This window comes from Peromyscus leucopus, chromosome 22 (genome assembly GCF_004664715.2).
Source record: "Peromyscus leucopus breed LL Stock chromosome 22, UCI_PerLeu_2.1, whole genome shotgun sequence".
Classification (NCBI taxonomy): Eukaryota; Metazoa; Chordata; class Mammalia; order Rodentia; family Cricetidae; genus Peromyscus; species Peromyscus leucopus.
Genome location: NC_051081.1, coordinates 41,414,729 through 41,437,509, shown reverse-complemented (window position 1 = coordinate 41,437,509; position 22,781 = coordinate 41,414,729). Strand labels below are relative to the sequence as shown.

The 22,781-nt window shown below is 44.7% G+C and overlaps 1 protein-coding gene across 1 annotated transcript; it reads right to left on the bottom strand.

Moving 5' to 3' along the window:
- Positions 1-1,180: 1,180 nt before the first annotated feature.
- Positions 1,181-19,911, bottom strand: Laptm4a (lysosomal protein transmembrane 4 alpha). The gene is made up of 7 exons (XM_028867591.2): positions 19,357-19,911; positions 7,931-8,051; positions 5,376-5,452; positions 5,161-5,283; positions 3,659-3,754; positions 3,090-3,188; positions 1,181-1,784 (listed from the first exon to the last, which is right to left on the bottom strand). The coding sequence occupies exons 1-7, from the start codon at positions 19,693-19,695 to the stop codon at positions 1,710-1,712; spliced, it is 930 nt and encodes a 309-aa protein (XP_028723424.1). The 5' UTR covers positions 19,696-19,911; the 3' UTR covers positions 1,181-1,709.
- Between the last annotated feature and the right edge of the window lie 2,870 nt (positions 19,912-22,781).

Below are 22,781 nucleotides of genomic sequence, written 5' to 3'. Positions count from 1 at the left end.
AGTTCCAGGAAAGGCGCAAAGCTACACAGAGAAACCCTGTCTCGAAAAAACCAAAATAAATAAATAAATAAATAAAAAAGTCACTATCAAAGGGGCTGGGGAAAAGTCACTGAAGTGTGCCACAGACACCAAGTCACATTGCGACACATTATCACACGTGTACAGCATTGCTGGTGTGGAGCCCACCATCACACAGAAGTATAGCACACAGTTACTCGTGGTATAAAACTTAGTAAGCAATTGCTATTTCTGTATTTACTGTTTTAACAGGGCATTCCTCACTAACAAGTTGCATTGGCAGTTAGCTATGTCTCTCAACTACCAGTTCAATAACCTTGGCTAAATGAGTTGAAGACCAGCCTGGGTTACAAGAGATCCTATCAAAAATCCCCAATCAAGGTGCAGTTACATGCACTTTTCTTCTAGTAGCACTGAGGTACCACACCCATGCAAGCCTGCTGGCTAAGATTTCCCCTTTTCTTTCCAACCAAAGCTGGGCATGCTTTCCCAGACATTCTAGGCTTTCTGACTTTCACTCCATTCCTTCCCACCACACGGCTGCTCACGATCATCATGCCTTTCTTTCTTTCCCATCTTCCTCCTCTGGGCACTGCAAGGTTTATAGCTTGTTTGCCCTGTTTTCCCTCAAACTCTAATGGTTCTATTTCTGGATTCCAAAGCTACCTGAAAGGAACCTCACACTGCAATCCCAGTGCACCAGCTATTGGAGGGCCTGAAATAGAATCCTGGGCCAATCACCCATCAAAATGCGGGGAGGGAGGGGGGGACACTGAACCACCCAACAAGCCAGGCATATGCAGACACTCTTGAATGCCTACTGAGGGATTCTAAGGGATTTTAACTGGACATCTTCAAATGTCCCGTCTTCTCTTTGAAATTCTAGGCTGCTGTATAAACTTCTACTGATCCTGGACAGTAGAATCCCGCCCTCTCCCTCTGCTCAAAGGGCCCTACCTCACTTCTTTCTGACTCCTCTTATTCCTCCATCATCCTTCTATCCAGGAGCCAGTTGAGGAGTTCTCATTATGTAAGAAAACAAATAAAAATTTTAACACGAGGACACTACCCAACACCTCTCCAAACACACCCCTGTCACTAAGGAAGAGGATGCGTACCCACCACAGCAGAAAAGATTAGGCACACTTAAGAACGACAACAGTAAAATTTGAGAGGTTTATTAAAGCATCTTATCACAAAGATGGAAACATACAAATTAGAAGCATGCAACCACCATCTTCCATGGACAAGTCAAAATGCTATTATGTTTCCTGTTTCATAGAGCTGGAAACTGCAGATCTTACATCCAACTCATCCATCTAAACACTGTATTCACTCTCCTGAAAATATCCAGGGCATCAAACATCTGAAACACAAACCATTATACAAAGAAAGTGCAAAGTTAAAAAAGAAAATATGGAGACTACCCCTCCCCTCCCCCCCCTCAGTTAAAGGCTAACAATGGCACTTTGCTCTTGCTTAACCTAGATTGTCTTCCAAGAGTCTCTAAAATGTGATACTTAACAAAAGGTTTTCATAAATGTCCAAAAGCTCCTTAGTGTTTGAAAATAAATGCTCAGACAAGACAGTGCACTTTATATCAAACAAGTCTTGAGAGCCCCGCGTTGCAGTTTTCTGTAAAATAAACAAGACAAGAAGCTGGTATAGGGTTTATTGACAAGGCAGAACTCCTAGGCAGGCAGGTAAGGAGGCGGCGGCTCTTTCTCAGGCATCTTCACAGCCATTTCATAGGTTGGCAAAACGTACTGAAGAGAGAAAAGAATTCCATCAGACAACGCCCCTTTACATTCTTTCTAGAATAATCAGCTTTCAGACTGTCCTAAGTAGGAGCCCAACCCTGAGAAGACTGAACTGTTAGCTCAACAGTTCCTGAGAACACAGACGTGTGAGCAGCCTGAACTCCACATGCAGTGAGTGACACACTGACTCCAGATCAGGATCGCTAGAACTGGATGGATGGGATGTGTGGTGGTTGGAATAAGAATGCTCCCCACCCCCAGGCTCATATATTTGATGCTTCACCACTGGGGAGTGAACTCTTTGACAGGACTAGAAGGATTAGGAGGAATGGCCTTACTGACTGGGAGTCAAAAGCCCATGCCAGGCCTAGTCTGTCTCTCTGTCTCTTTTCTCTCAGCTACTTCTCCAGCATCACCCCTGCCTGCCACCATGCCCCACACCCCCCGTGATACCACACTAAGCCTCTGAAACTGTAAACAAGCCCCAATTAAATGCTTAAAAAAAATAAGAGTTGCCTTGGTCATGGAGTCTCTTCATAGTAACAGGACAGTGACCAAGAGAGGACGGAGGAATGAATAAGATGGAGGGGAGGGGAGGGGCGGAGAGGGGAGGGGAAGGAGGGAGAGAGGGATGGATGGAGGGAGGGAGGGATGGATGGATTGCAGAAACAGAATTCTTCCTCTGGACTAACCTGGAAGATGGACTAACACACTAACCTATGCATATTAAAAAGAACACAAAGGGTTTCCTGGCAGGCGGCCAATAAAGCTCCAGCGCTAACTGTATACTTCAAGGGCTGAGGATCTGGGGGAAGCTGCCAGTGTCCCAAGTTTCACGATAATCTGTAGCCAAAGGACAATGACCTTCTATCCTCCCCTTTGGGATGACAGACAAACCTTTCTAAAGCCCCCTCCCGAAGAGCCTCCAAGTGACAGGCTGTCTCCGTATGGGCCATATGTACCCTATGTGCTAACAACCCGGGAGACAGAGGAGCGGCAAAGAGGGTTCTGAGGTGGGCTCAGCACTCAGACTCCATCACCACCGTCACCCACAAACCCCCTCCTCTCTCCTAGCTCATCTGAGCAGAAACAACGCCTGTGAGGACCACTAACAAATCAAACTAACAGTTAAGCTAGGCCAACAGTGCAAAGAGCTCGTGTGTACAAGATTCCCAGTGAGAAATGCTAAATCTCACACATGCATGGGTTCAAGCTGTCCATGTCCCAAGCCACAGTTATGGGACATTACAGACACACTTCTGGAGGTGTCAGTAAGAGCGAGTGACAGTTTGGTGTGTGACGGTAGCTGACCTGTGGAGGCGCTTCAAAGGCAGGGTACACGGCAATCTCTGGCACGTTCCTGTTGTTGATGTACTTGTAGCAGTTCCAAACACAGTTGATTAGGTAAGCCTGCAAGGAGAACAGAGCTCAGCAGGCGGCTCTGGGGGCAGAGGACCTCCATCCCTTCTGCCCTGCCTATGGAGAAGGAACCCAGGACCAGCAGGCTCACTCCCAACTGGCTTTCACTTAAACATCATCACAAGTCTCTCACAGAGACTCTAGCTGGAGACATAAGTCTGTTAACCAGCACACTGGAGGGGATTCCAGTGCTCCCAATGTGTGGAATTGTAATGGATTTCCACTACAAACCACGAAGCACTTTTGAAAACATACAAGTGCCAACCACTTAGTAGACCAAAGACAGGGGACCCATCCCTTACCAGGAAGTCCTCTCTACCACTGTGCCAGAAATGACACCACCACTACAAATGCTACCTCACCTGTGACCCCTAAGGAGACAGACAGACAGACAGACAGGGAAAAGGGTTACTGGGCAGTCTCATCAGCCCCAACCTCCCAGTGACTCACAAGCTCCATACCTTAAAAATGATGAAGACCACAAAGAACACAAGCACAATGAACAGCAGGCAGCTGGAGTCCAGAGCCAGGAGGTCATCTTTGTAGGGGAAATCAGGCTGTTAAAACACAAACACACAATGACAACTCCACCATGATCATCTCCGGGAGTGACAGGCCACTGCAGAGTTACACACAGGAACCAACCCAGCATGTCCGAGCCCCTTCTCATCAACAGACACACTCACAGGTGACCAGGCCCGGCCCGGCCCGGCCCCCTCCCTCTCTCTAGCCTCCACAGATGGGTCCTTTCCCTCCTGGTTATCTCATGCTCATTCCTGCCTCAAGGACTTTCACTTCTCTGAACTTCTTTGGCTGATTCTATCTCAATTCCTAATCAAGTCCCTCAGCAGCATTCAAATCTCACATCCACCCTCAGGTCTACAACCCAAGGGTTACCCACTCAGAGAACTGCCCATAATTAATTACATGTCACTAAACGTCAACTTTCTGACCCTTCACTAGAAAATCTTCATGAAGTCCCCTGAACTCAGCACCTGAGGAGCCATCAATGTATGTTTTTGGAATAAAAGATTTATTTGATGGCATTCAAACTGGACCAGACAGCTAGACATGCGCAGAAAAGACTCTTGAAGACAACACCCGGAAATGCACTCGAGAGGCCCCCCACCAGCTTCCCACAAAGCCCTCCTTGACCACTGCAGCGTGGAATACCCCCTGCCCCTTACCCCATTATATGGCATTAATCTAAGTTTTTTCTTAACTTAGACTGCAAGAGGGCAGGTCCTGTGTTGTCTAATAAAGTGCCTTCTTATATCTTGGCTCCTCAATACATGTTGGTTCCCCAAAGAGGAACAAAGTTCTTTTTACACCTGCTGCATTCACCAAAGGTGTTTAGCACAGGACAAGGATACAGAGGACAGACAGACACAGCAGGGCTAGGATACAGTGGACAGACAGACACAGCAGGGCTAGGATACAGTGGACAGACAGACACAACAGGACTAGGATATAGTGGACAGACAGACAGACACAGCAGGACTAGGATACAGTGGACAGACAGACAGACACAGCAGGGCTCTGATACAGCGGACAGACACACAGACACAGCAGGGCTCTGATACAGCGGACAGACACACAGACACAGCAGGGCTCTGATACTGCGGACAGACGGACAGACACAGCAGGGCTAGGATACAGCGGACAGACACAGACACATGCTACCATTCTGATAAAAATGAAATGCCAATCCCTTAATAAGCTCCATATACAGTCACATATTCTACTGAAACACAGTAGCTCAACTATCTCTTCCACACTAACTCTTTACGGGCTTTTAGTACTGGGCTGTCCAAATGGTATGGTACAATCATCTATTTCTATCTTATGGTTTTAACATAGAAGTGAGTTTAAGATACTGTAAAAGACAAAGGCAGTTAAAAATGGTTCCTAAGGTTGCCTCGTTTTACTTTGGTGGAAAAGTTTACATGGCACACACACTTACTAGCTGATCCAGATATTCCTTGATTCTTGGCAAGTAAGTGAGAGAGCTGACGGCCACCAGACAACTGAGAACGAAGTCAAAAAGGCGGTAGCAGAAGAAGGGAATCAGCCAGCCTACTTGGTACTGCAGCAGAAGAAAAGCCACGTTTAGTACACGTACAGACCACTGCCCTCGGTAAAGGTCAAATGAGGAAAGGTGGAATTCAAACGACTTACAGATATTGCTCCATACACCAGCATTGAACTGATTATAAACATAAGGACGGAGACAGCAAAAAGAACGCAGGCGTTATCTAAGAAAACAAGAACAGAAATCTAAGTAAGCAACGTGTGCAATGAGAGAAATGAAACTCTGGGTGATAAAATGATGTTTTCAAATGTATACATATAAATGTTTAAAGTAACTATAACTGCTTTCAAAACTGGCTCTCAAAAGATCTAAGGCCAAGAAGAGAAGAAACTCTAAGCCTTGGCATTTTAAGAAATCGGGACATTTACACATGCCTTCCCACGTTAAACTGATGCAACAATTCACTGACTTTGTTTAGGATGGAACATGAACCACATAACACGGTAGAAAAACTGGTCCCTTGTGCCTCTACATGTCAGAGTGCAAAGAGACAATTAAAACCCAACATGGCAAGTTGAAACACAGACAGAAGCAATGAAAACACTATGAAAGAATTCACACAAGCTGGCTTTGTAAGGTGAGGAAAAGTTGATGTTTGCTTAAAAGACAGATGAGCTACACACAGTTTTAAAACTACAGTTGTATCTCGTGCTTTGATCAGAATAGAACCTGAAATTCAATGTTCTCCATTAATTCCACCCCAGCATCTCAAACCTTTGACCCGCGTCCTTCAGTTTGCCTTCTCTCCCCACACAGGTCTACTCCACTCAACTTCTCCTCAGGCTGCATTAATCCCACATTCACTATTTCCTTCAGAACACACCCAGAGAATCCCCAACAATCTTAAACCACACCTGACTGGGTGAGTTTCTTCACAACCTGTACTTGATCCTATGACTCTGGACAGACACTAATAAACTAAAGGGAGAGGGGGAACACGGAGAGATGGCTCGGCTTGCTGCTCTTGCAGTGGACCCAAGTACAGTTCCCAGCACCCATGTCGGGCTGCTCACAATCGCCCATAACTCCAGTTCCAGGGAATGGGAAGCCTCTGCTCCCAAGCACCTGCACTCACATGCACATACTCCTATGCACACACGGAACTGAAAGCTTAAAAAGAAACTAAAGGGCAACAAACATGAAGAAAAACCACTAAACACTCATACTACTACTAGATGTGTGTACATATTATCACTGCGCATCATAAACACAGTCAGCACTTAACATTAATGGCTGTATCTATCAGCTCAGAGTACCCCCACTGTTAAGAACTTAAAAGTTCTTCCTACTGAAGGGTTAAACTACAAAGCAAGACCAACCCTGACTCAAAACAGGGAGGGTATTGATAAGACTCTAAAATTTTATTTATTATTTGGAGATGGGGGGGAGGGATAAAAACAAACTACTTTGGGAAAATATGCTCAAAGGCAAGTTCTTGTCACTCAGTCAATATCACAAGGATGTATTTAAAAGAATCAGATAAGAAGACTTCTCGTTTTTTAAAAAAAAAATACATTATAAATGCCCATCAGCTGTTTTCACTCCATTGTGTATTACAGCCACAGAATTGTTAATTATTTAACAACAACCACAAAAAGGACACAGATCAGAACTAGAGAAAGGGCTCAGCAGTTCAAAGGGCCGCTGCTCTTACAGGGCAACAAGAGTTGGTCCCCAGCATCCACATGGTGACTTACAAACTCCAGTTCACATCACCTTTTTCTGGCCTCTGCAGACACTGTACATACATGGTGCACAAACATACATGCAGGCAAAACACTCACAAATAAAGCAAAACAATCGTTTCAAAAAGTTACAAATCTTCAACGTTGGATCACAGGTGATCACAAATATAAAGAAGCTCTAAACTTCATATTAAAAGCTAATAAAATTCTGAATCCTGGAATTAAAATCTATAGCATTATAAACACACTTATGATCTGGGAACACTTTTCTGAACTGAAATTTAATAACTAAGCATGTAGAAATTATATCCAAACCCTGGGACATAATTTTCTGTAAGTATTGAATTTATGATGTAACTTGTAATAATACAAATTCACCCAGAATTGTTTCATACCTGTATTTTAAAGAATAATTGGTAATAAAAAACTAACTGCTTTCAGGAAATAAATGGGTTTAAAAGGACAATTTCTATGACTGTTCTAGGGCTAGTTTCTTTTTAATGGTGGTGTTAAGTCTCTTTCCACATAAACAAGAGAACTGTACATTGTATTTTATACTCTACTGTAATAGTCCATTTGTTCTAACACAAACTTCTGAGCCTGGCTACATGTGGCAGCAAGCCTTCGAAAGTCTCAAGCCAGTTTTATTTCCCACTTCCTCTCTCTCTGGTCTCTACAGTCAAGGCCCACGTACAACCGTACATGTCTCCAAAACCTAGTAGGCCATTACATCTTCTGTCTAGATGCTCCACTGGAATTCTTGCTGACTACCTTGTTCCTGTCTCAACAAGTAGCTTAAATAACCTTTCCCTCGTTACTTACTATGCAATTATTTAACCTTCTGAAGTATAACTGAAGCATCATTTCCCCAGCCTTCCTCTAACATTCGCAGATAGACTACAATTGGCTTTATATATAAAAACTTGGCAGTAATATCCTCTAAAGTAAAAACTTACCGGCCATTCTCTCAGATGAGTAGTAATTACCAATGACTTCATACTGAATGTTGACAGCTGGCATGGAGTTTGGATGAGTCACCTCCACAGTCAGCAAAATTGCCATCAACAGGTTGACCACCTAAGAAAGACAAGAGCTGTACATGAACTTCGAATCCAGGAGCAGTCTTCAGAGTCTCCAGACACTGGTACACTGAACACTGTTTCGCCTATAGTAACAAGGTTGTGAGACAGTAGACACTCATAAACCATTCAATTACCATGGTGAGAACAGTTAAAGGCCACAGCATATGTAGAGATGCCTAACCCTGTGAAAATGCCCCCCCCCAAAAAAAAACCAGAATAAAATGCACAGAAAGTAAAATTAGGGCAGCATCACAAACTTCATGTCCAGAGATACATATTTCTTCACACACCACCATGTAGATGCCTGCAATTTCCCCAAAGCATCCCCGTGCACTTGGTTCAAGCTGAAAAGATTCCCTAAGGGGATGATGGTGCCCTCTTTCTCCCTGCATTGGTCTTAATTCTACCTTCCGAGTCAATGTGTTCCTCTAATACCACAGAGGCCTCCAAACATGGAGACTAAACATTCGAGTCCTCAAACCACTCCTCCACTTCCTTTCCAGCAAGGTTCAGCTCCCTGCCTACTTCCCCTTTGCGTGTGCTCCAGCGTAAGTGACAAGTCCCCAACCTGGCTCACCAATTCCAAAGGCTTTGTACATTTTTGCAATGTCACACAAGAGTAACTCTATACAACACCTAACTTTTTCTATACTTAATTCAATAAGCTCCCTTGCAACAGATTCAGAGGCTGGGGCATGGCCTTCAATGAACCTGTAACTAAATTTATCTGATTACATTCCTGCCCACCAAGATTTTCTAGATTTTGAAATCCTACAGACTGATTCTCTCTGGTGTCTTTATTCTGAAATGTGATCAACATGAAATAATGAACAGTCTCCATGCAAGTCTCTCTCTCTCACACACACACACACACACAGAGAGAGAGAGAGAGAGAGAGAGAGAGAGAGAGAGAGAGAGAGAGAGAGAGAGAGAGAGAGAGAGAGAGAGCACGCTAAGGAGTATCTTGGTCTCTGCCAAACGTCTTGCTGAAATCCCGTCATGAGTTTCCCTATCCCATCAGGGATACAAACCCACTTTAACAGTATGCAGCACTCTGGCTGTGATCCCTGCACTCTCTCAGGACATATGGCCTTCAGTGTCAGAAACAGTCCTGGCCAAGATTCAATATGGAAACCAGTAAGGTATGAAGACAAGATGAACTCCATAACCAAAGGTCACAGACTCTGCCCTCCTCCTCCTCCCCCTCCTCCTCCTCCTCCTCCTCCTCCTCCTCCTCCTCCTCCTCCAGAAGTCCCAGCATTTGACACTCCCAAGTTTTCTAGCAACAGTATCTGAAACTACTCTCTCCTGTCCACCCTAAATGATGGATGAATGATAACACCCAAAAAAGGTATTTTCTTTATATCAGGCCAAGCTTTCAAACATTTGGTAGAAAAGCAGACACAGTTTTATCAAGTTAGATATGTTATCTTGTGTTGGGAAATCTGTTTGAAATTCATTCAGCAAACTCTTGCTTGCTGAACATAATTATCACCCGAGTAAAAAAGCTTAGCACGGCACAGAAAAATATTCATGTTAACAGGCAAAGGAAGGAAAGAAATATGAAAACTACTTAGGGAGGTTAAATATATATATTTGAATGTATGTGTGTACGTAGTTGTATACATGCTGCAGTCCATATGTCCAAAGTATTTGTATCAAATGCATGACTTTCTAAAAAAAAATTCATCTTTTCTTCTATAAAAACGTCACAGAATTTCCCCGTCTGCCTGTTCACTTCACTGTGGATTATACTTTGAATATGACGGTGACTGATCTAGAGAACCAATACTTGCAATCCTAAGCGCTTACCACTGAATATCTACTCTGCGCTCATATGCGGATCCTGGCAACTTATATTAAATTCAGCTGAGAGTTCTAAGTTCCCTGAGGGATTTTTCAAGAAATTAAAACTAACTGTAACCCTATAGCTTAAAAAGCCTTTAAAATACTCTACGACATGCAAAGTCTTCCAAAATATCCATGACTTTCCCCACTGTCTTCAGGAGAGGAAGCTGAAACAGAGGTGTGTAAACCGAGTGACACGGCCAGGTAGAACACAGCACGCACACGTGCCAACAACAGAGGCAAAGCACCTATGGCGACTCGAGGAGAAGCAGACTTCAAAGCCTCTGCACACCTCACATGAGCAAATAAGCAGTGGGAAACAACGGGGTGCCTTTTATTTGGTAGGAAGGAACAAGGGAAGTCCAGGGAAGCACTCAGGCCCAGGGCGGCAGTTCCTCCGTGATTCTGTCACACCCACCCCAGAATACTCAAGGACTTTGGGGGGGGGGCAGTATTTTTCTTTAACGATAGACAGCATTTGTACATCTCTATGGAGCACAATGGTATGTTTTAGTGCACTTAGACAACACCACTTGTTGGTCAACTCCAGACACATCATGCCTTAACCTTCAAACATTTGTTTGCAGCCAGGCGTTGGTGGCACACGCCTTTAATCTCAGTACTTGGGAGGCAGAGGCAGGCGGATCTCTGTGAGTTCGAGGCCAGCCTGGTCTACAGAGTGAGATCCAGGACAGGCACCAAAACTACTCGGGAGAAACCCTGTCACGGAAAAAAAAAAAATTGTTTGTGATGAGAACTCTCTCATAATTGATGCAATATTGACAGCTGTCATCCTGCTCCTTGCAAGAGAACACTAATTTTACTCTTACCTTGTTGCTTACCATCCTCTCCCCTTGCCGTTCAGTCTCTAGTAAGCACTAGCCTGTAGGTCCATAAACGAAGCTATTTTGTAATCTGCAGGTAAAATCCCGTACCTGCCTTTCTGTAGACGACTTACGTCAGTTGTACCCAAATGTGCTGCAAATGAGTTCTGTTTATTACCGCTAATAGCACCCACTATGAACACAGACCCCATCTTCCTTGTCCGTGGTTATCAATGGCACCTCAGCTGACTCCCTTGTCTACTGTCCACAGCGCTGCAAGAGATCTCCTTGATACACTGATTTCCTTTTCTGCGGGTAAGTACCCACCACTGCCATTTCTGGGTTTTAGGCAGCTCTTTTAAACTGAGGGACCTCCACACTGTTTTTCCAAAAGCGGCTATACTACATCCATACGGTGTGGGTGTTCCTCTTTCTCCAGGTCCTTACCAACATGCCACTCTGTCTGGCTCACAGGCATTCACTCACTGGGGTGAAATGCTATCTCATGGCATTCAGAGTTTTTTCATATACTTGTTGGTCTTGCTGATCTTTTTACCTCTTTTGAGAATGTCTATTCAATTTATTTCCCCATTTTAAATTTGATTATTTGCTTTTGCTGGTGAGTTCTTGGTATACTTTAGGCATTAATCTCTTGTGAGAAAGTTTCCCAGTATCTTCTGCCATTCTTAGAGGTTGCCTGTTCACCATTCTGATTCTTTTGCAGTGAGGATGTCTTTTAGTTTGATGCAATCCTGAATGTGTGTTTGCTTGACTATGCATTTACATTCCTGCCCCAAAATTTCTTGCCCAGACTATCCTGGTTTGCTCTGTGTGTGTGTGTGTGTGTGTGTGTGTGTGTGTGTGTGTGTGTGCGTGCGCGCGCGTGTTTTCACTTTTGGTCATCTTGGCACAAGGTCAGTCATCTGGAAAGAGGAACTCTCAATTGAGAAAATGCCTCATAAGATTTTCCTGCAGGCAAGTTTCCCTTTCATTTTCTTGATTAATGATTGATGTGGGAGTGCCCAGCTCACCGGACAGGTGGTCCTGACAGGCATTAGAAAGCAGGCTGAGCAAGCAGGAAGCAGAGTTCCTCCTTGGCCTCTCCTCCAGAGCCTCTGCTCCAGTTCCTCTAGGTCCCCGCACTGGCTGAGTTCCCTGCTCTGACTTGCCCTTTCTGATGGACTTCCTACGTGGAAGTGAAAGCAAACCAAACGCTTTCCTCCCTAAGAAGTGGTTTCATCACTCAGCGCTTCGCCTACGTTCTCTCCTAGTCGGTTTAGTTTCAAGTTTTATACTCAAGAATTTTGTAATGTTCAAGTTGCCTTTACATATGAGAGAGAAGGGTCTAGAAGTGTGGACACGCAGTTTGCCCAGCACTATTCACTGAGGAGAATGTGCTTGTGCAGAGGTAGATTTCCGGCACCTCTGTTGAAAATCACTTGGCTGCTGAGTGCAGCTATTTTTCAGTTCTCCAGTCTGTCCAATGGTCCTCACATCTATTTTTGTAGCAGGGCTGGTTATGCCAGCTTGATATTGTGACACTGGACAGTGTGAGACTTCCAGCCTTATCTTTTTACCCAAGACTTCTTTGGTACAGTCTTTGGTGGTTCCATTCAACTTTTAGGAACTGTTTTCTCCTATTAATGGAAAGACAAGTACCTTGCACAGATCCCTTTTGTAGTATGGCATCTAACAATACAAATTCTGACTGATGAACACAGGCTGTCTTTGCATGTTTGTGACTGTTCGAAGTCTTTCATCGGTGCTTTCTTGTCACTGTGCATTCTTTCACCTCTTGTTAAAGCAGGGCTGTTCTTGTTTTGCTTTCATAACTATGAAAAACGTGAGTGCTTTCTTAATTTCTCTCTCACATGGTTCGCTATTGGCTTCACATAAACACACTTCTATTTTTGAAGTTGTCTTACTACTCCACAACTCTTAAGTTTCTTAATTCTGAGCTGGTTTTCAGTCTTCGGGAATCTCTACACATCTGATTGTGTCATCTGCAAATAGAGAGCCTTAACCTCCTCCTTTCCTACCTGTAAGCTCATCTGTTTCCCTTGACAGACTGCTCTGGCTAGGACTTTCAACCGTGAAAGTTGAACAGAAGTGTTAAAAGGAGGTGCTGTTCCTTGGTTCCTGATCTTAGAGAAGAGCTGGTTAGGTATGGTGCTAGCTGTCAGTATTGTATGGCCTTTACTGTGCTGCACACCACTGTAAGAGTAAATATTTGTCAACTATTCCATTTCTAGATGTCTGGCCTGCATGCCTGTCACTGCACTGTATGTCTGGTGCCTGGGGAAGCAAGAAGAGGGTGTCTGAGCCCTGGAACTGAGGTTTGACAGTTGTGAGCCACCACACAGGGGCTGGGAATTGAAATCTTAACCTAACCACTGGGTCATCTCTCCAGTCCCACTTTTTCCATTTGATGAAATTTAACAAATACATAACTGCACCTACTGAAATGGTTATATGGATTTAGTCCTTCATCCTTCACATTTATTAATTTACATCAGTTGAGCTATCCTTGAATCCGCAGGATAAATCCCACTTGATCACAAGGATTTACTTTATGTGATATTGAATTCTGTTTACCAGTGTTTTATTAGGAATGTCTGCACTGTTCATCAGATACTGGCCCAGAGTATTTTAAGAGTGTTTTATTGTTTGAATGCTCCATTTCTGTAGACTAATTTGGAAATATAATAGTGGCTCTTTAAATATTTTGTAGAATCCACTGGTGAAATAATCAGATCCTGGACTTTTCTTTGTCGGGAAACTTTTCACTACTGATCCAATTACATTACTTGTTCTGTTCTGGTATTTTCTTTATGGTCCATCTGTGAAAACCCAATTCTAAGTTTCCCAGTTTCTTGGCATACAGTTCTTTGTACTGGTCTCTTAAACATCTCTACATTACTGTAGTACCCATTACCTTTCTCACCTCTGATTCTGGGTTTTGTTTTGTTTTTTTCTTTTTTTCTTTTTTCTTCTTCTTAGCCTAGCTAAAGGTTTGAAAACTTCAAAAGCTCGCCAGGGAAAGTGACCCATGCCTAGAATCCCAGCACTTGGAAGGCTGAGATGGGAGAAGCATGTGAGTCTAAGGCCAGCGTGGGCTACAAAGTGGGCTCTGCAGAAAACCATCTGAACACAACAACTAACACTGAACGTTTTCATTGTGTAGCCTTTTGATTTTGATCCTGCTTTATTTTTTCTCTCTTCTTTCCTCCTACTGGCTTTGGGCGGAGCTCCTGTTTCCCTCCTTCCTTCAGAAATACCAGTTTACAACTCTTCTACTTTGATGTAGGTACTCTTAGGGCTGTGAATTCCCTCATAGATTCTGCTGTGTCCCTGGGTTTGAAATACTGTTGCTACTTTCACTTGTTTCAAAAAATTGCCAATTCATCCTTCTAATCTCTTCTCTGCCCGGTCATTTGGAGACCTACAGTTTCATTTGCTGGTTTTGACAAGACTTCCCCCATTTCTCCTAATACCAATTTCCAGTTCTATTGAACGATGATCAAGAAAGTTACTCAATACGATTTCAGTTCTGAAGAATTTGCTCAGACTTGATTTGTAGCCAACATCTATTCTGCAGAATGGGAAACCACATTGAAAGCCATATACAGCTGGATGTGGTGGAGGCTATGAGGTTAATCCCAGCACTCAGAAGGCACGAGGCAAATCTCTGAGTTGGGGCCAGCCTGATCACAGAGCTAGCTCCAGACTAGCCAGGTGACCTGCACCCAGAAAAATAATAAATAAATAAATAAATAAATAAATCAAGTCACAGGCCAACTAGCCTGGAGAAGACAGCCTGACAGAAAACTGCAACAGAAGTAGAAGGGAACTCTTTTGACATCCACACATTCAGCGTGACACATGCATGACTACACACACACACACACACAATGCAAACCTAATCTCCCATCAGTATCCAAAGACGGACTTGAGGGAGGAGTATTCTTTTATGTGCGTGAGTTTTTGCCTGCATACATGTCTGTGCACCATCTGCATGCCTGGTGTACTCACTGGCCAGAAGGTCCTGGATCCCCTGAAACTCTAGCTCCAGATGGTTGGGAGCAGCCATGTGGGTGCTGAAAACAGAACCTGGGTCCTCTGGAAGGGCAGCCAGTACTCAACCACTGAGCCACCTCTTCAGTTCTGATCCTTTAATTTTTTTAAAAAAATCATTAATCCACATTTTCCTCACAGTATATTTTGTCCCAAACCAGTATCTTCTGAGACTACAGCTAACATAATGTGTCTGATTTAGGACACCGAAAGAAGGATTCCATAGGCAGGGAGCCCCTTCAGGCAAATCAGTACACAAAACTAAACACAGAACTGCCAGATGATAAAGATCAAAACTGACCATCTTCAGAAAAGACTTCTTTTCACTGTTTACTATGGTTAATTACAACTAATTTACCCCTATTATTTAAGAGATAATCCATTCCACAAATGTTATAATTAGTAAGTTAGCTTCGAGACCCTCTTTTTTTCACGTAGAGGACTTTATTAAGGGAACGGAAGAAGGGACCCAAAGTGCCCCTCTGGAGATAAGGGGAGAAGAGACAGGAAGAGAGGGGGTGCAGACGAAACCTCCTGGGAAGACAGAGGAAGAGAGAGCTCTAGACACTTTTTTTAAAGTAATATTTCACTACTTTTATAAATCTGACAATTTTCCTTAATAGATCAATTTAAATCGTGAATTATGGGCCCACAAATGAGCTCAGTGGGCAAAGACACTTGCAGCACAGGCCTGGTGACCTGAGTTCAGTCTCCAGAACTAACAGAGGTGGAAGTTGTTCCCCAAAACTGTTCTCTGACCTCTGTCCTCCCAGCCCCCACACATCGTACGTAGATACATACAGTAAGAGTAAATTGAAAAAGAACTCTGGAGTGAACTAAAAGGCAGAAGAGCACTTCAGAGGGAAGAAATAGCACACACTGAAAGCACAAGAAAATGCAGGAAGACGAACTTTCAGTTAGTTAAGGAGCCAGGACTAAGGAGTGAAAGGCCCCTGTGGCGGGAGGACATCTGTCCTCACGTCTACCTAATGCTAGATTACTGAAGGATGAAACATCCATGAGAAAGTCTTCTGTTACACAAGCTTATAATGCACTTGTATCATTGAGATTATCTCCCCCAACAGGCTTTTTAATTCCATATTCATGATTCAGTATATATTTAAGTTCACATCTCCTAAGAATTTGTTTAAAATAAGCTGGCTTCAAATTCTCTAATAAATGATAAAGAAATGAACTTGAGGAATGTAGAAATTAAAGGCTGAACTCACTCTAAAATTGTGTGTTACTCATGCCACACGTACTTCTTTCAACTTAAAAATGTCAAATGCCAACTCTTCAGGCTTGGCATCTCTAGTACTATGACTGATTCTGGTTTTATGTCCCACTTAAGGGTTTTATGTCCCACTTAAGGGTTTGGGCGGGATAGTGGTGGCAGACACCCAATCCTAGCACTCAGGAGGAAGAGGCAGGAGGATCTCTGTGAGTTCCAGGCTAGCCTAGTCTAAAAAGTGAGTTCCAGGATAGCCATGGTTACACAGAAAAACCATCTCGAAAAACAAACAAAAAACTTAAGGGTTTCGTTTGGTTTTGGAAGTAGCATCCTATTTAGCGTAGGCTGGCCTGTGGCCAAGGTTGGATTTGAACTCCTGATCCTCCTGATAGCACCTCCCAAGTTTGTCACTATGCCTGGCAAATTAATTAATCCTTTAGTATATAGGATTATGCTAGCCTTAACAGAAAACCCATAGAAGCCAAAGCAAGAAATCAATGATGTCTTTATCAGTCACTGACAGAATGTCCAGGCCCAGCAGGAGGGCGGGCTGTGCCTCCAAGTTTCAAACATCACAGAAAGAATCACGCACACAGGCCTTGTGCCAACCCAGCTCATCAATATTCTCCCTCACCTCATGGAGCGGTGCTGTCCCCCTAGAGGCAAGGAGCAATGCTCATGATAAAGAGGTTAGGAAGGGGCCAGGGGCAAGGCAGACGTAGGAAGGAAAGGACATCCCACCTGTTGTCATCCTGTGTCCATCTGACTAGAGCTTATGGCAGCAGAACGCACAATTAGGATGAGACCTCTTTACTTAGAGACATTACACATTACACTGTCCCCATCTCCTAAGTGCCGCCCAACTCACAGAAAGTATGTCTTCACACTGCTATAGAACTGAGGCTTGTATATGTTTTGTAATCGCCAACAATACTGTAATAGGCAAAACAAATGTCCGTTTCCTCCCCCTAATCTGATTAGACTCTGCTATCTCTACTCATCTCCCTCCCTTGTGACTCTAAGTTCCACTTTCCTGGCTGGGCTCCCAAGTTCTCTGTAATACCATCAACATTAAGGGATGATGTCATGGTCAAAGCAAGCAGAACTCGAATCTATCACGCAGCAGGTACTGAGAATAGAGAAGTCACGCAAGGTGGCTGAGAGCCCTTTACACTGAAAATGCCCCATAAATATCCTACATGAACTGTGAAACAGATCAACTGAATGAAACAGTTGACAATATCTAACCTGAAAGTTGACACAAAATAGCATGGTTTTAAAACTGGGGAGATGAGGGGGGGGGGGCATTTCACACCCAAGAACTTCAATTGTGCTACATATTTAAACCTCACAATCTCTATTTTGTTAAAAAAAAAAAAAATATATGTCCTTGGGGCTGGACAGGTAGCTCAGTGGTTAAGAACATTGGTTGTTCTTCCATGGGACCGGAGTTCACCACCAGCACCTACACAGCTAACAACCATCCGTAACTCCAGTCCCAGGAGAATCTAACCCCTTTGCCCTCCACAGGCACGGCACACCAGTGGCACACCAGTGGTAACAGAGGAACATATAGGCGAAACACCCACACAGTAAAAAAAAAAGTCCTTACTACAGTTTTACAGTTTTCCACTCTGCATTCTGAGTTCTCTGTTCATTCTTATAAACCAAACACACAACATCAAAAACTCCCCCTAGCAAAGAGTGTAGAGAAACACTGCCAGTACATCTGAATGGTGATTTTCTTTTTCAAAGGCTTTGAAGTCCTTTGTCTGTGAGTGGAGGGATGGAAGAAGAAACAGGAAGATGAAATTTGCAGGCAAGAATCCCAGGCTCAATCCTATTTTCTCAGCTAAGTTCAAGAGAAGGTCATTTTCTGGGAGAATGTTAGGTAAGACTTGATGATCAGGAAGATATGAATTAATCATTTAGGAGAATGGAAGATGGCAAAGGACAAAAGAAATTAAAATCCATACTCTTAGCCAAAGGAAAACAAAGAGGATATACAATCCAGCTGGCTGTTATTAACTAGTCCTAGTCTGGGGCTACAGCTCAGTTAACAAATACAATAGGCACTTTCTTAAAGAAAACGTGATATACTTAATTCTACAGGAGCAGTAAGTTCTGAGTACAAAAGTACAGGAAATGTGAAAATAACCTCGGCGCAAGCAAATAAACCTAACACATGATGCTCTCTTCTAATCTACATTAAGATACAAGACTGAAAAAACAATTATGTGGAGGTCTGAGAGTGTCCCCTGGGGTGGGCTGTAAAACCATCTGCCTGAAGATTTTCATCTGGTGTTCCGCCAAACAGTTACTAATGACTTCAAGATACTGGGCGGGGAAAGAGTAGAGCAGGAAAAGGAGGAGGAGAGGTCGGAAGTAAACCTCTCCCTCTTTGGCTCCTCATATAATTATCAGAAACTGCACAGTATCTCTAACGTTACTCCCCACCCCCACCCCACAACGAAATCTGAAAGTCATCCAAGCGACCAAATCGACAAGACAACAAGTTTCTCAAAGCTTCAGCAAAGTTTTAATAGCTTAAAACTACCTAAAAAGAATCACTTTTTTTTTTTTTTTTTGGAAACCGCAGGCAAATTAAGTTCAATAAAATGATACTGAGAACTGTAGTTAGAAAAAAAAAATCACAAAAGAGTTTCTACCGAACCAGGAATCAACAGGACCGTCCACCTGCTGTGACAGAAATTACACGGATCCCAGAGCCCCCAAAAAAAATGTCAGCAAGGACAAAGAAGGCTTCTCAATAAACAACTCTTCCAAACCGAGGCGGGCTTGAGATGAAAAGCACCTGATCGGGGGGCAGAAAAACTGACCCAGAGTAAACCCGGCTAGCGTCTAGACTGCAAACATACGCCTGTCTGGCTACATCACCAAACGCCTTTAACAAAAACTCCAGGAGACACGGGGGGCGGGGGGGGTGTAGGAAAAATGGCTTACAACCGGACTTCTCTTCCCATTCGGACAAAACGACGTCCCAACTGGCTACATACCAGGGAGGACAATAATGGTTTCGTGTGGGGGAGGGTGGGGGTGGAGGTCCGCGTCCTTCCCGAACCCCAAACACCGATCCTGTACCTGCCCCTCTCCCCCAAATCCCGGCGAGCCCCATCTCTCCAAGACCCCGGCCTCAGTCCACAGTTTAAAAAAAAAAAACACCCCGAAAAAAGTAGCGCGCCCCCCCTCCCCGCCCCAGCACCAACTTCCACGTCCCCGCCCGCCCGCCCCCCATCCCGAGGCCCACATGCCGCGCCTGCGCCGTGGCCGGCTGGCACGGCCCTACCCGCCAGCCCCCTTACCATGTACCAGGTCCCCAGGATGATGGTCCCGGTGCGGACATGGCAACAGCCGCAGCACCGGGTGCTGTAGAACCGGTCGCCGCGGCCCCGCTTGAAAGTCATGGACACCATCGGGAACCTCGCGGGCCTCGTTCTCGCCCAGGCCCCTGACAAAAGCTTTCGGCCGCCCAGCGGTTGAACCCAGACGACTCGGCGTCGCTGTCCGGAGCCGCACGACGCGTCTTCTGGCCCGCCCACGGCCCGGGTCCCTGCCAACTCCTGTGCGCCTGCGCCCTGAGGCCCGGGCGCCGCTCTCGCGCGACCTGGGCTGGGCGGCTCTGCCTCCGCCTTCTGCCACATAGAGACCCAATGAGGAGCGGCAGGCTGGGAGTCCCCGCCTTCTGATTGGAGAAAAACTGCGGGGATTGAAACCGCTCAGGCCCAATCAAAAGTTCAACTCTCTGCGGCGCGGTTGGGACGGCGCGAACGGGGCTCGCCTCGCGGTCTGGGGCTGTGTGGATTGCGGGGACCTCGGTGGTCCACCATCAACCGGACGTGGTGGGGCGGCCGACGGCGGGCACGGAGATCTCTGGCGCTGTCCCTTGTGCCACGTTGTCTTTGTCACGGGACCGCGGCGCTCACGTGACGTGTCCGCTCCGCTCCATTGTTGGGCCGGCTGGGTGGGGGGGCGTGTCTGAGGGGGAAGGGGCGGTGCCAGTGGAGAAGGGGCGTGGTTACCTTCCTGGCGTGGTCCCCTAGGCTGTGGCCATAATCGAGGGCTCCCAGAAGACTGCAGGATTGGGTTTCTGCCCTTCCCCCTTCCCTCTGAAGCCTCCTCCTTGGAGGGAGCCAAGAAATACCACTGGACTCTGCTAAAGGCCAAGGGATTAAGGAAAATGACAGCAAGATAAAAGTGGAAAAACCGCTTAGCCGCTGGGTTTTCACAGATAATAGTTTCAGTTGAAGAGAAACATTGTGAAGCACATTGAAATAGGCCAGGGGGGGATAAAAAGAAAAGAAAGAAAGAAAGAAACTAAACGAAACAGGGAGTCTTAAGTGAGACGCCAGCTACACTTTTTGGCGGGTTCTGATTCCAGAGCGATCCTCAGCTTTTCTTTGGGATGCTAAACATCGCTAAAATGTGTTCACTAGACTTAGTGAAACTCCTCCCTCTCAGAGAAAGCCATTTGAAAGCAGTATATTGGGTGATTCATTTCCCGTTCCTACTTCAACAACTGGGTGCTTTAAATGCCCCCCGAAAATTGTTTCTAACACCTTAGGATCCTTGTTAGCTGAGTCAAGTTTTTTGACTGAGTTTGTTTTGTATTTGTATAAGGCTTGTGGCTACCTTGAAGTGTGACAGTGTATCACAGAGTGCAGCTGTAGCTGTAATCAAGTAAGGTGTAATCAAGTAAGCACTGAATATGAATTTCAAAGAACCTCAAAAAATTTATTTTGGGGGAGAATGAGGAAGGAGAAAGGGAACAAATGACGTAAAAATGGTAGGCAGTAGGTAATGCTAGAAGTTGATTAATGAAAATATTACAGCCTGGGCTACAGAGTGAGTTTCAGGACAGGCTCCAAAGCTACACAGAGAAACCCTGTCTTGAAAGACCAAAAAGAAAACAAGAAAAAAAAGTGTTTTCTTATTATAGGGGCTGGAGAGATGGCTCAGAGGTTAAGAGCACTGGCTGATCTTCCAGAGGTCCTGAGTTCAATTCCCAGCAACCACATGGTGGCTCACAACCATCTGTAATGAGATCTTGCTCCCTCTTCTGGCCTGCAGGAATACACGCAAACAGAATACTGTATACATAATAAATTTAAAAAAAGAAAATTTTGTGTGTGTGTGTGTGTGTGTGTGTGTGTGTGTGTGTGTGTGTGTGTTGTTTGAGAATATGGAACTGGGCATGTGGAGATGGCTCAGTGTGGTAAAGTGCTTGCCAGGCAATCGAGAGGATCTGAGTTCCTTTTCCAGGACCCATGAAAAGCCCGGCACTATGGCTTTACCTTTCTGTAAAACCCAGCTCTGTTACAGCCCAACAGATGTTGGAGTCAGGAGAAATCCCTGGAAGCTCACTGGCCAGCTATCCTAGTTTATGAAGAAGCGAATGAGGGGCAACTCAATGACTTGTTAGTTTTTGAGGGTCCTAAGACGTCTGTGTGAGTTTATGCCAGGTGCGTGGGGGTACTAGAGGAAGCCAGAAGAAGACATCAGGTGCCCCTGGAGCTGAAAGTACAGGCTGCCTGATGTGGGTGCTGGGAACTGAACTCTGGGCCTCTAGAAGAGCAGAAAATACTTGTTTTGGCCTTTGGTTTATTTTTACGGTTTTATTTCATGTGTATGAGTGTTTTGCCTGCACATATATGTGACTGTTGCCCTAATCTCCCTTTCTCTTCCTCTTTCTTGTTTCTGTTTCTGTTTTGAGACAGGATCTCGGGCCAGCCTTCCACTCACTGTGTAGCTTAGGAAGATCCTGATTTTCAGGTCCTCTTGTGTCTGCCTTCTGTAGAACCTCTGCCTGTTCCTCCTACCTCTGCCCTAGCCAGGGTTTTGTGCATTTTAGGCAAATACTGTACTGAGCCCTCACAATCTTGTTTCTTGTTTAAAAAAAAAAAATCTACCCTTGGTGCCTACCTTAATCAGTTCTCCCTTCAATCTGCCCCTCCTCCATCACCATTGCTCTGTTAAACCTAGCCTTCTAACCCTAGACGCTTCCCAAGCTTGAGAGTTGCTAACCCAACCTTTTTCTTATGTGATGCCCCAAGGAAGCCATTGGTCATTTCCTCCTCTTTAATCTAACAGTCATATTTTATCTCAGCACATACATGCTTTCCAAAAGTAAAGTAATAATGAAAGGCTTATAAACTCCCTTGGCTCCTTCTCCTACCTTCTCAGGTCTCCTTATCTATCTTCCTCACATCCCCACAAAACAAAGGCTACCTTTGATGCCTATGGCCAACCATTCTTCCCATCCCTGTATTTGTCTCTCTTCCTTATGAGTCCCTGCATTTCCCATCAAGAGGTTCAGAGTCTAGTTTTTCATCCCTTTCGTCTGAGTTTGACGATGTCCACCAATGTAGAACCAACAGAAAAGGAGCACTTAAAAAACGCTAGTGCCTTGGTCTGGCCATTTCAGTCTTTTTGAAAAACTCTAGAAGAGCCCGAGGTAGCTTGCTACCCAGTGAGGAATAAACAAGACAAGCCATTGATGTTACCCCAGGAGGCATAAAACCCATGAGCAGATGTATGAATATTCTAGATCATCTCTCCTCACATCAGTTCACCAGCTGACCACAGGATTCAACTGAATTGATTCAAACCAGAATAGAGGTCCAGTTTCTCTGGTTATGAGAAAAAAAAATTAGATATACAATGTTGGAAGCCCAAACTTCCTGTAAGTGGGTTATTACCCAACAAAAGCTAATGCAATACGGTCAACTTT